The sequence below is a fragment of the Citrus clementina genome, unplaced genomic scaffold (assembly GCF_000493195.1).
Source record: "Citrus clementina cultivar Clemenules unplaced genomic scaffold, Citrus_clementina_v1.0 scaffold_1, whole genome shotgun sequence".
NCBI classification, from domain to species: domain Eukaryota; kingdom Viridiplantae; phylum Streptophyta; class Magnoliopsida; order Sapindales; family Rutaceae; genus Citrus; species Citrus x clementina.
Genome location: NW_006263303.1, coordinates 10,485,008 through 10,498,984, shown reverse-complemented (window position 1 = coordinate 10,498,984; position 13,977 = coordinate 10,485,008). Strand labels below are relative to the sequence as shown.

The 13,977-nt window shown below is 34.4% G+C and overlaps 1 protein-coding gene across 3 annotated transcripts; it reads right to left on the bottom strand.

The window, feature by feature from the left end:
- Positions 1 to 5,231: 5,231 nt before the first annotated feature.
- LOC18054491 lies at positions 5,232 to 10,585 on the bottom strand. Of its 3 annotated transcripts, none has more exons than XR_002903989.1 (8): positions 10,352 to 10,585; positions 9,005 to 10,110; positions 8,183 to 8,251; positions 7,825 to 7,953; positions 7,555 to 7,608; positions 6,976 to 7,116; positions 5,610 to 6,828; positions 5,232 to 5,515 (listed from the first exon to the last, which is right to left on the bottom strand). XR_002903989.1 is itself a non-coding variant. In XM_006451434.2 (7 exons), exons 1-7 carry the CDS (start codon positions 10,503 to 10,505, stop codon positions 5,842 to 5,844), a joined length of 2,640 nt encoding a protein of 879 aa, XP_006451497.1. In that variant the 5' UTR covers positions 10,506 to 10,585; the 3' UTR covers positions 5,232 to 5,841. The 3 variants fall into 3 exon arrangements, 1 of the variants encoding a protein (XP_006451497.1); XR_002903990.1 differs by having other exon boundaries at positions 5,232 to 5,483; XM_006451434.2 differs by having other exon boundaries at positions 5,232 to 6,828.
- Positions 10,586 to 13,977: the final 3,392 nt, after the last annotated feature.

Genomic DNA, 13,977 nt, shown 5'->3' with positions numbered 1-13,977 from the left:
TGTTCTCTGCGCCACCTTTCTTTTTAAATTTGTATCAATTAGCCATTTTTATACTAACATCGTTAAATAATTTAAACGAAATGACAATTTTACCCCTAAATAAATTAAAATACCATTTTATCTCATAAAAACTTTGAAAAATAAAAGATCATTTTATCTTATAAAAATGCCCTTAATTTTAATAAAAAAATAAATCCCAAATAGAGGTGCTCAGTTGATTTTTATTAAATTTAGATTTTGTAAAATTTTAATAATTATTTTTATTAAAAAATTATAATTTTACAAAATTTTAATAAAAAATAATTGAATTTATTTATTAAAAAATCTAATTTCACAAAATTTTATTAAAATAACTGATTTTTTTTAGTAAAAAAATAAATCCCAAAATTTTAATAATTTAGGGGATTTTTTTATATCCAAAAATTTTGCAATTATTTTTATAATTATATTTTTTTATTAAAATATTTTTTATTTTTTATTTTTAGATTTATTTTTTTATTAAATTTAAGAGTATTTTTATAATTATAATTTTTTTTAATTTTTTAAAGTTTTTATAAGATAAAATGGTCTTTTAATTTATTTAGGGGTAAAATTATAATTTTGTTTAAATTATTTAATGATGTTAGTGCAAAAGTGGATAATTGATACAACTTAAAAAAAAAAGGTGATGTAGAGAACATGTTAGAATTTTATGGTGGTTGGATGAACATAAGGGAAAACAGAGGTGGTGCAATGATAATTTTATAATTTCAAAATCATTATATAGTCACTTGAACATGATTTTGCTTATATATGATAAAATATTATAAATATATATATTATTTGATTTTCAAATTTAATTAAGATACAAATGTAAAAGTACATGTTTTTACTTTTTAAAGCTGAAAAAAATAATTTAATACTTATTTTTAGAGATTCAGATAAAAAATAAACATATTATTCAGATTACACTTTCAGGTCTATCCAAATTACAGACCAATTCAGATATATTTAGATTTCAAATAAAAAACAAATGCCACCTTCACTCTCGGTTTAATTTTGAAATTTTGAAGACTTAATTTACAATAATTAATATGCTCTTTTAGATGAGAGTAGAGAGGACTTTGGTAAGTTCAAATAGCCCTACTCTTTCTAATTTTCTATTAATTTCACCTAATTTTTTATTTTTAATTAATTATTATCTATGAATATTATAATGTGGTGTTTCCTAATACTCATGAACTTATACAAATTTAAAGTCTAATGACAATAACTAAAATTTGTGCCTCCCTCCACTCCGTACTTGAAAGAAATCTAAATGTTTCTACCCTACCCATAAGAGAGATTATTCTTCTTTATTTATTTATTTATTTTTTGTTTGCCATGAGAAAATCCATTCATATGAGCTTTTATCATCCACGATCGTGCGGGTGTAGATTTATTAATATTGAGACACATTGTAACTAAAAGAGAACTATAGAAGGAAAAACCAAAGGGTATGAATACAATTCCATTTTTATGAAGTCACACGTTACATTAAGGGTGTAACGTGCGTTTCCTAAGCTCACCGCGTGCCCTCATTGGCAAGGCCAAGCTTCTAATTGTTCTTCTATTTTGAGTGAACGAGTTCTAATTGTCCTGAAAATTCAGTGTACGGCCCAAATCTCATATCAATTGGATACAAAAGTTTATTAACAATTCGAAAATATCAACGCAACTCATCTCTAAATGACAAGTAAAAGTAAACAAAACAAAAGGGAAAATATTCAAAAAGCGACGGCAATAACATCATTAAATTTGAAAATGTAAAACAGCGAAAGAATATTCAGCTCATTCTGAACTCAAAAGTCTACAATTCAAACAAATTTGAATATGAAAAAACAAAAAAGAAAAGAAGACCATGTGCGCTTTTACTTTAGCTTTCTTCTTTGAATAACAATCCTAGTCTTTTCGTGATGACTCCAAAGCAATTATGATGAACAAGATTAGCCCTACAGTAACATACACAGAGAGAGAGAGAAGAAAGAAGCTTGAGTGGAGTAGAAGCACCTACCCAAATTGTTGAGGTGCTACAACCATTAACTTTCTATTTGGCAGAAATGATGGGTCAACTTATAAATTTTTTTATTTTAAATAATATGACGTATCATTTAATTTTTGAGTCCCACTAACATTAGACCAGCCAAATTATTATAGGCCCTCAAAAATGGTGGGCACATGCTGGCCTTTTGGGAAATTTATACTAATAACCATAAAAATTTTAGTTTTTTTCATCTTAACCCCTCAAACAAATTTCTATCAACATTAGCCATAAAAGAACCGTTGAGACCAAATTACCCCTCTCTCTCATCTCCCTTTCCTCTTCCTCTTGCATTCTTCTCTCCAGTTCTCTACTAATTTCAGCATCCACCTCTTTCTTCTTCTTCTCTCTCCTATAATCATCGTAGTTCGGTCTAGCGGGGTCGTGCTCCTTAATTACGGTCGAAGTGGCGTCGACCAATGCCGGTTGCGGTAGCGCTACCACGTCGTCGGGAGAAGGTGTGATTGCAGGTGAGGAATGGGGTCTAGTCGGGAGAGAATTTTGAGTGGTTTTGGGTTTGGATTGGGGCTTGAGGCTGGTTTGTGGTGGCGCGAAAATTGACCAGACAGTGGTGGTCGTGTTGGTGGGTTTGTCCTCATCGGAGGGTGGAGGTAGGTCTCCGTACAGCTCGCCTAGCATTTCGCAACATGGCTTTTAATGGAAAATCCCGGGGAATTTGAATTCCGAAATTGGATTTTGGAGAATTAAAAAGCTGATTTTGTTTTGTTGTTTGGGTTGTCGGATGAGATTCGATCTGAGGTAGAAGAAGATATTACATACAAATAAGAAGAGACGAACAAAGACGAAAGAACTGGCAAAAACAAACAAATACTGAGATAGAAGAAGGCAACCTGTCGCACGAAGCTTGGTGCGACAGGTGCTTGTCGCACCAAAGCATGGTGCGACAGGTGCCTGTCGCGCCAAGCTTCTTTTCGTTTGTAAAGAAGGATAATTTGGGGAGAAAAGCGTGTGTTTGGCTAATGTTGATAGAAAAAAATTGAGAAGGTTAATTGTGAAAATAACAAAAATTTTATGGTTATTTTCGTAAATTTCCCTGGCTTTTTCTAGGCACCGCACCCAGTCAGCCACACCAACATATTACATTGTCTACACCCCAAATGACTTGAAAACAACTGGAGGTCAGCGGATGTTTAAGAGGAGGTGTTACCATTAATGACGTTCTTGGAGCAACATTACTCTCCGATGCTATTGACGAAGTTTAATGAGCATTAGGCTCCACCTTTCCCGTACAAAATATATCATGTAACTATATAATAAATACCAGCTGACATGGAGAGCAAACATGGAAAAAGCCTAAATATGATGGTACTACATAAATGGTACAAATAAGATTTAATTTTCTGATCCTATATTGGGGACAACATTCACAGGGAAATTTTTTCTATAGTCTTCATCAGATCCAAGACCACTACAAACTATTAGCACGCAGGAAGCAACCATGAAAAGTTAATGCTTAGATATTTGTTGTTAGAAGCTCTCCAACAAGAAAAATGTTTTGGTCACCTTTGTTGTTCCAATATACAGGATGCAACAAACCTTCACATTCTCACAATTTACAAAGAGAGAGGTGACCATTTCCATGAAAAACAAAATCCTAAATAAAAGATTACTTAAAGATTTAATCTCACAAAAATTCACCATGTAATATGACATTTTAAGTAATCATGGAATTATACAGGTCATTGCACAAGTGTAATCATACTTACAATTCAAATATAACTTGTTCATTGATCGCTAATAACTTGTTCATTGAACTTAAAAATATTATATCAAAACCTGCCATTGAATCTCCAGAAGGAAAAAAATATTACACATGCTTCGAAGAAATTGACTTGACAAAATGAAAATATAACTGTGATTAATAGGTTTGCTTTTCTAGAGATTGACAGTATTCTGCATGATTCCTTTACAAAGATCAGCAGGAAGAATATTATGTTCAGCATGATGACTCGGATATGGAGGAGGTACATTTTGAGCAAGGAAATAATGGTACTAGGAAGATTATTGCATAAAGTAAGAATATAATTAAAAAGACTTGCAAGAGTTCAATCTTAACAATTAGGCATAACAATGGGTCACGTTTGTGCGGTTTGGTGTATGTGCTCTTATCACGTCATTTTAAATTATACATACCCAAACCCATTCATTAGCTTATTTAGGTAAAAAAATATAAACTTGAACCTATTTGTTATCATGAGAATGCCACCCAAACCGATCCATTTAACCTGCTTGTTTGGGTAAATTTAAAATAATTATCTATTTTTAATTTAAAACACAACAATTTACAAAATAGGCTTGCTAAAAATGTATATAATACAAAATGAAACAAAATCTTAATATTCTTCATGTTTAATATGATCTAATAATATAATCAGCAAATTATCAATAATTTAGTGCTAGACACCAATATTAGTTATTAAAGTCTTAAGAGGGGGAAAAAAAACATAGAAAGAAATTTGCATTACCTGAAAAGTCATTTAATGAGTCAATAACAACTCCAAGTTTTACACCAATAGAGAAACCTTGCACTTACAATGTTAAGTGCAAGGGTTCGAGTCTCCATAAGAACTTTATGGAGGTTAGTTTCAGTACTCTCTCAATTATCAACTAATTGAGTGGAGACAGTCTCCCCTTAATGAAATGTGATGGAGTAGGCACCCCTCGAATATTAGAGAAAATTTAAAGTATCTGAGCAAGTGCTTCAGTGTGTCAATATATAACAATGGTCACAGTTGTATAATATGATTATAAATATTAATTGTAATGTCTGATGTAATATCAGTAACAATCTGTGTATAACAGAATTAAAAAAAAAAAACTCCAAGTTTTACAACAAATACCTAGGGATTTTAGGGCTTTTGATAATTTTATATAATTAGTCAATTTACATTCAATTTATTTTTTGCATATAATATTAAAAAAAATCAATTCACTTCTTTCAAAGTTTATAATTTCAGTTATTAAACTATTAATTTTAAGTGTTATTCGACTGAGTGAAATGGATTTAAATCTAAGTCCTGCCCCTTATGGGACAAGTTTTAATGAGTTGACTCATTAATGACCCAACCCAATAAAGGTTGACCCGACAACTGTTTTTGTTGTATTGATTCGTAACGTATGAGTGGGTCATATCAAATTTTACCAAGCCTACTTAAGATGGTAACAGCAATATACACTATTATCAATTGTCACCGAGCAAAAATCAACTATCAGTACTAGGAATAGTTGGCCAACCTTAAGTTAATCAAAACTGAATAGTCTCCAGTCATAAGCGCCCATAATACAGCTGCTAAACGGACAACAGATCCACAGCCTACCAAAGCCTGCTGTCAAGTGCCAACCTCAATTTTGGATACATGAACCATTCCGGAGAAATTTTGCTTCATCTTCATTGACTTGCAAACTGCAGTTATGAAACTCCACCCATACCATAAACTACTTCCATTAGCTTCGGTTCTCTAAATCAATAGCAGATAGCTAATGTGAAGCATTGAGAGCGATAATCACATAGATAGAAGTAAAAACTCACCTGCTTATTTTCTTAACATTTTCCAATGAAAGATATACAGATGCCGAGACTCCAAAAGAATCAGCCACATGTATATCAAAGCCAAACTCTCAACTAAACCGCTGGCTATCGAGTGTCTACTGCTTTGTTCTATTACTAACACCAGGCAAGAAGTCCAGAGTTTTTGAGGCTTTCGCTGAGTCATTATATGAACATACGGTACTGCCACCACTATCTAATACCCCTTGCTGCATTATTTGACTGCAGTTCCAACCGTAGACTGATTAGTCTTCACTTTGGGTTCAATCTTTGTTGCAAATTCTAGTGCCCTCTGAGCTGAGTTTGATGTACTTCTATAGTACCCTTGTGCTGAGTGATCTAAAGAGTGACCTAAAGTAAATGAAGAACCTGGCAGACTCCATGGATTTGCACTTGAATTTTGCGACATATTGGGAGTATTTGGACTCTCTTCAAGAGATCTATTGATAACATCACCAGCACTGGAACGTAATCTAGCTTGATTATTACTAATAGTGTTATTGGCCAAGGCTTTTCCAGTAGAAAGAAAGTTCAATCCCCGTGGTGTAATTGCAGGTTGGGTTTTCTTCGGCATATCATTTGACTTTTGAACACTATTTGAGAATATTTGGGTCGTTGCATTTCCAACTTCGGCATCATTCTCTCCACAGGAAGAGGAGCTAGATGTTTCATGCAACCCAAAATTGTTTGATAGTGATGTTTTGGCACCATTTTCCCGATTCAAAAACAAGTTAGCTAATTTCTTACCACTGGAATCCTCCAATGAACGATTGCCAAAAGAAAGAAAATTTACACCCTTTGTTGCCACTGGAATTCTCCTTGGAGTTTCATCCCTACTTTGCACAGAATCAGATGCAATTTGTGCAGTCTGATTTGCGAATTTGCTACTGTCGCTCTTCTTTGGAGATGAGATGCCTTGGCCAAGATTGCTGGCTTCAAGAAATGATGACTTCCCCAGAAAGAGATAACTAATACCTTTAGGTGCAAGTGCAGGTGGCTTCAGTATACTCTTTGCCACACTTTGTTCTATATTTTTGAAAGAAGAAACTTTCCCATGGTTGGATAGTGCATCAACATTCTGATGGGAGACTTTGTTATTGTTTAGTGGCTTCAACAAATTTGAAGCATACAACGGAGGTGAAGGTTTCAGTTCAGGTGTGCAAGTACTTGGAGTAGGCGGGTCCTGTTCCTTGGGTGGTAGCTGAAGCAAAGAAAAATTACGTACTCAACTCACTTAATCCAAACAAGCCTTAAACTGAACAGCTTAAGAAATTATACTACACAGAAAATTAAAGCAATGATAGTGGCACAAATGAAGAAGCATCTTGCAATAGCAAGAAGAAGGTACCTTGTGTGAAAACAAACAATTATCACCTCTGTTGCAAAAGCCTTTGGCCACAAAATTCTCACAGGGATATTTAGAGAGGTCATGATCAAATGGACAGTTATCTCCTTTCATGCATGAATTTCGTGCAAAATGACAGCATGCCTGCATCATTAAAATGCAAGAGAAACTGAGAATTGAGCTTTACAGAACCAGCAACTTTTCCATGGAAAATAAATAAATTCTAATTAAAGAGAATTATATGATTAATTTTCTTTCTTTCTTCTTTTAACTTTATAGTCCGATGGTCGTCTGGGTAAGTTAATGCAGTACCGGGAATCAGAACTAAGATCTTTTAATTATATGCTACTAAACATTCCTCATAATACAAATTCAGTTTACAGAATACATATTGAATAAAATGTGAGCATAGAAGTTAAGCCAACGTTTTTTAGCCATGGCAACAAACTACAGGTTGGTTAATTGTAATAAAATCAAGATATTCAGCCTCCAGTAGTTACAAAAGTATAGCTACAACAATGTATCAGATTAGATTGCATTACTAGCAAAAGATTAAAATTTGTAATCAAGAAGTTGAATTACCTTCGTGGACTTTGTCAAAGGTACGGTATCATGTGAAAATTTACACTTGTCACCCTGTAAAACCAAAAAATAGTAATAATAATAATGGTAGTAATAATTAGCAACAGCAAAGCGAAAACAACTAAAAGAGACTAGATCATTTGATAATGATTAGAAAACAGCTAAGTGAAATTCCTCGTACTATGCAAAAAATGAGTACACATCTACTCCAGAGCAATTCAAAATCAATATAAAAATATAAAATCCTAAAAAAATGGAAAATTGTACGACCTCTTGACATCTTCCCTTGAGATAATGGTGGCAATATTTAACAGTTTTTGGTTTCAAATTTTGGGGCAATTTCAACCTTCGAACGCCAAGCTGTCGGTTCTTTTCTGCACGTTTTTTGCGTTCTTTTTGCTGAAAAAGAAAATTCCAATGTTAAACTAATTATACACTTCGAAAACACATAGAAAATGTAATGAATGTACATGGTGGCACTTTGGTTTAGGAAGCACATAAATCAATCTTAAAATGATTTTAGAGAAATGAATAATTAATTTCATCAGAATTAATCAGGAATTAATGACCTAGATAGATGAAAGAAATCCTTCAAACAACCGAAGAACAAAAATAAAAAGGTGTAAACCTTTTTCTTTGCTTTCTTTTTCTTAGACAGAGCACTCCGCTTTCTCTTATTGCAAGCACCAGAATCCAACTGCAAAAAACAACAAAATACCATAATGTTTTCAGTGGACCAAAATTGCAATACAAAAATAAAAACATGGTAAAATGCATTTAAACATCATATTCAGCAGCCTCTCTCTGATATTTATAACCAGACATTACAGAGAAAGTCTGTCGCTATTGTATACAAGTATGTTCGTGTCCGTTGCATGTACATCTAAGAGAAAAAAAAAGTGCCAGTGGATTACATATTAATTGCACCCTCAAAATGACTGGTTTCAGAATAAATTCTGCTTCGGAAAGTGAAAGGAAGAATGAAACAAACGTATTATTTCAACAAGTCACACAATCTGCAATGCATATGGTTGACACTCTCCATTTCACAGCAATGATCATGAAGGTACAATTAACTTGTCCAAATCTGATGACAGTTGCGGCCATGCTTGTAGCTAGAGATTGCCAAAAGTTGTAATCCACAATTTCCCCCAGAACCATATTTTGAAAGTTAAGCCAGATCCACAAACTAAAAGTTGTGGATTGTATATAAACAACAGAGAGGCGTACATGATGACCAATCAAAAAGCCTCCTTGGCAATAAAGGCCGTGCATTATAAATTATCAAATAATGGAGAAAGAAAAGGAAAAAAGAAAAGAAGAAAATCAAACATATACTACACAGTGGAGCACATTAACAGATGTAATGAAACAAATTTATCACTATATTGCTGTAGCGAACACATATATAAAATAGTAAATTAAGTACTATAAGAAATAAGAATTGCACCTTGTCTTTGGTCGTAATTCCTTGCTCTTGAGTCACCCTTTGCTTTACAACTTCTTTCTGCACTGTTGAATCATCAAGAGATGCTGAAAAACTGCTGATACCCTCCTCATCTCTACTAGCTTTCCTCTTATTTCTTCCAACACCAGGCATGCTATTATACCTGTCTGGATCTATGGCCATTGGGGCAGTTCCATCAGCAAAGATTTTGGTCTTGCATTGTGTTTCATTTCTAACAGTTTCTTGGAGTTCCACTGTTCCACCACTAGCGTTATGGTCGACAGCATTCAAACAAACAGAAGTGGAGTCAGAAAATTTCTCAGTGCCTCCACATTTTTCATTACAAGGGAAGTCTGTCTTATCAGTTACATCTTTGGAAACTTGCTCCTCGTCTTCTTTCTTTTCATTTGACACTACAGCATTGTCAATTATCATATCAATGGATACTTCGTCAACCTCAAAGTGGCCAGAAATTTCTCCCTCTTCAACCTCTACATCTTCAGCCCTATGATCATGGGCACCAATTATGCCATTTGTATGAACTAATTTCTCCTCTTCCATCTCCTTCTGCTGCATTTCATTCTCAAATTCCAATGAATTTGTCCTCAATTTAGAATTTCTCTCTTCACTATCCTCAGCCGGTTTTGAGGCGTGAGAATCCATATTTCTGTCTACAGAAGAATCAAATGACTTAGGAACATCTAAATTACTGTCTCCTTTATCTACTTGTAGCTCAGCCTCACTCCTAGATTCCACATTAACAATTTGTTGAATATCAACATGTTCCTGTCGATCATTCACCAATGCATCCTCTTCGTGGACAAAGATTACATCTCCCTTCATAATATGCTCTAACTCATCCATTAACATTCGTTGCTGCCCTAACCCTTCATCAAAGTTACCAGTCTCATAGTCACCATCACAAACTGCCAGCTCTTGCTTCAGCAAATTGCCATTTTCTTCTACTTGCAATATATCCTGTATCTCATCCAGCACAATTTGAGCGTCACCAAACCATCTATCTTCGTCACCAGCTTTGTCTTTCTCAGCCAAGGAGTTATCAACCACCGCAGCATTGGGACCCACCAATTCGCCACTCCCACACATTCCTTTAAAAGAGAAAAAAAATAAAAATGTAAAAGAAAAAAAAAAAAACACACACACACACAGAAAAAAGAATAACATAATTGAAAGTAATAGTAGCAGAAGCATATAGAAACAGAGGGATTGTAATATTCAAGCAAATTTTAGGTAATCAAATCTGTTAATATAAGAGTTCCTAAAATAAAACGTGAATTCAGCTTCTTAAACTAAAATTTAAAATTCTAATGGACGGTGTAAATCAAGTACCCGGTCTTGAGTCTTGCGCAGCAGAGATTTGAGAGTGGTCATAGCAATGCGATAGAATCTGAACTAGAGCACGGTAAGTTTCGCTCTTGAGATGGCGATGAGGAGAGAAACAGAATGACGTCGTTTCAACTTGAGACCTCTCCATTTGGGCCATAAAATTTTGGAAAATCGTAAACCCTTAGATAGTGCTGGTAAAGGTTAACTGGTTTTTAGCGAGGGATTTGCCGATTTGCCCCAGATAAATGACTCAATAATGCCTTTAACCGTCAAGAATATGACAGACTCTGAAGTGAAATTACCTAAATATCCTTTTATTTAATACCACTGAATATTTTTAAATCATGTTTTGGACTTCTGGACACAGTGCGTGTTTGTTAAGCGTTTTTAGTCCGTTTGGGAGTGAGGTAATAGCCTAACTACTAAAGTATATGATAATATTTGTAACTGACCTTTGATAATTTAGTAATTTTTTTTTTAACTTCTATTCTATAGCTGTAGTTTTTACTCTACAGAAGTTGCAGCTTAAAAACTACAGCATCTCACTCCCAAACACACTCTTCATATGTTTGTTTTCAAATTTGTTTGTTTGTTTTTTCAACTTATATATGATTTTTAGATATTTACGGCTGAATAGAAAAAATAAAATTATGTGATTTTATCTAATGAAAAAAGTATGAATAGGAAATAAATACTATATTCCAATAATATCCCTATTAAATATACATATTTCTCATATTGTAAAATCTAATACTTCTTTATCTCTTTCTAATTAACGTTCAAATATTCTTTCTATTTGTTCTCTTTTTCGTTAGCATTGAAATTCTTCAAATACATCCCATTGAATCTCTAGTATTAACGTATACTTTTTTTTTATTTTTTTACAATTTTTCTAAATATTATGTTTTTACATTAGTGCTAATTTATATGTTATTTCTTAAATTTTTATTGATGAAATTATTGTCTCAGTTACTTACACCCATGGGTGGACCCAACTAAGGCTCAGGAGGGACTTCAGCTCCTTCTGTGCCATTAATTTTTTTTTTTAAATGCACTCCAAGCCCCTTCTAAAAGAGTTAAATAAAAAGAATTGGGACACACTTTTACATAACAAAAATTTAGTAATTTAATGGTAAGTATGTTATTTGATGGTTTTAGAATCTTGGTTCAAATCCCAATAACCATATTATTTTGTCTTTTTAAATATTTTGTGAAAACTATTTAGAAAAAGGATACTTTCACACATTTAAAATAAATAATTTATTACTATTATTATTTAAAATTTAAAAGAAAGCAATGGAATTTGAGTTTATGAAATTTAAAATGAATTCAAGTGAACATTTAAAAAAATACTCCAAATTAAATAAAATTTCTTAAACTAAGCCCCCCTCCCCCGATTTAAGTGTCTTGGTCCGCCACTACTTACACCATTGATGTTGATTGGTTTTTTGAGTTGATTTTCTAAAATCTTTTGGATTAATTGATTGTTCTCACTCTCACTCATACTAGTAGAGTTACATATACATAATATATACAATAACTTCAATTTATTTATCAACCTTTCTAACTACAGTAGGAAAAAAACGTTTAAAAATGTGCATTTCTTGCCTTTCAATCTCTTGTTTTGTTTCGATACCTTTTCTGAATAGCCTAGGCCACCACCAGGCACCATGTGAGAGGGTTGAGCTAGGGCTTTACAGAAATAGCCCAAGCCCGACGCAAGACTATTTTAAAATCATATTATCTTTTAGATTATCAATTGGCTTTTCTTATATTAATACGACTTTCTGATGCGGTCCCAGTCAAAGCTAATTAAAATAGATTTCTCTTAGGGTGAGAATAACCACAAGTAATTGAATTTAGTTGATACTCTCCTCCTTTATTCTTGCTGTTGGAGCTCATTTATACTTAGAACAATATGAAGCCATCACAATCTCAACTGATCGTGATTGTTGGCTGATTCTAGGTTGACTTATTCTCTTAAACTAACAGCTAAATAACAATAATTCAAATAATAAGAAATCAAATAACATAAAATCAGCAAGTGAAGATTCTTTGGAGACCAAGTCCATCCGCAAAACTAGTGGAGTGCACATGTGTCCCTTCAACTACCAAGTTCTCATGCAGCAGCTCATGTGTATCCTTGATACAGGGTATTAGGCTTAGGTACCCTTGATGAGCGTCGAGGCCTATCATCCTCCCGCCCTGGAAGTGGTCCCTTGTCCACAAGGGACAAATGAGGAAACTTCTGCGTAAGCTCTACAGCATCTTCCCATGTTGCTTCTTCCTTTGGCAGACGTTTCCATTGCACCAAACATTGTTCCACAAATTTGCCACCTCTTTTAATCCAACGAACATCAATAATTTCAGCAGGTTCTAAAATGATTAGCCCATCATCATCAACAGATGGCAACTCAAGACCAGGGCTAGGGTTATCACCAATAAATTTTTTCAGCAATGAAACATGAAAGATTGGGTGCACACGAGACTGAGTTGGCAATCGTAGTTTATAAGCAACACTACCAATCCGTTCAAGAACTAGATATGGACCAAAGTATTTGCTTGCTAATTTCTGATGAGCACGCCGAAAAACCGTAGCTTGACGATATGGCTGGAGTTTTAAATAGACCATATCGCCAGGCTGAAATTGAACATCACGACGCCTTTTGTCGGCTGATTGTTTCATGCGATTAATGGCAACAGCAAGATTGCTCTTCAGCAATTGAAGCAACTCATCTCGAGTTAGCAGGGCCTGGTCTACCTCATGAACCGGAGAAGAGCCTTCATGATACATGGGCAAAGTGGGAGGTTTGCGGCCATAAAGAGCAAGGAAATGGGTCATACCAGTAGACTCATGATACGTCGTATTGTACCAATACTCTGCCCAAGGAAGGTATGAAGGTATGAATTCCATTTGCGAGGCCATTGGTGAACAAAGCTCCGGAGGTATTGTTCCAAGCACCTATTTGTGACCTCCGTTTGTCCGTCGGTCTGCGGATGGTACGCCGAGCTCAATTTCAATTTGGTTCCTGACATTTGGAAGAACTTCTGCCAAAACTTACTAATAAAAATGGGGTCTCTGTCGCTGATGATTGACTTTGGCATGCCATGATGTTTAACCACACCGTCAATAAATCGTTCCGCCACTGTTTTTGCTGTGAACGGATGCGTCAAAGCCATGAAGTGTGCATATTTACTGAGCCTGTCAACAACAACTAGGATGGTATCCTTCCCTTGCGAGTTTGGTAATCCCTCAATAAAATCGAGTGTGATATCATCCCACACTTTGTAAGGAATTGGAAGAGGTTGTAGGAGACCCGCTGGCTTCAGTGTGGAAGCTTTTGTTTTTTGACAAATAACACACCTGCTAACATAATCATGTATTATTTTGTACATAGAAGGCCAGTAGAATTGAGTTGCCAAGCGTTTGAACGTGCGAAGTACTCCAGAATGGCCGCCCATCTTTGTGTCGTGTGCTTCAAAGATTAACGTTTCTCGTAATTTGAGCGGCGCCACAACTTTGCCTTTGAAGAAGACTAATCCTTGACGAATTACATATGGGCTAGTATCTTGTGTGTGGGCCAATGATGTTATTCTTTTAACATAGTCATCATCTGCAGCAGCGTGTT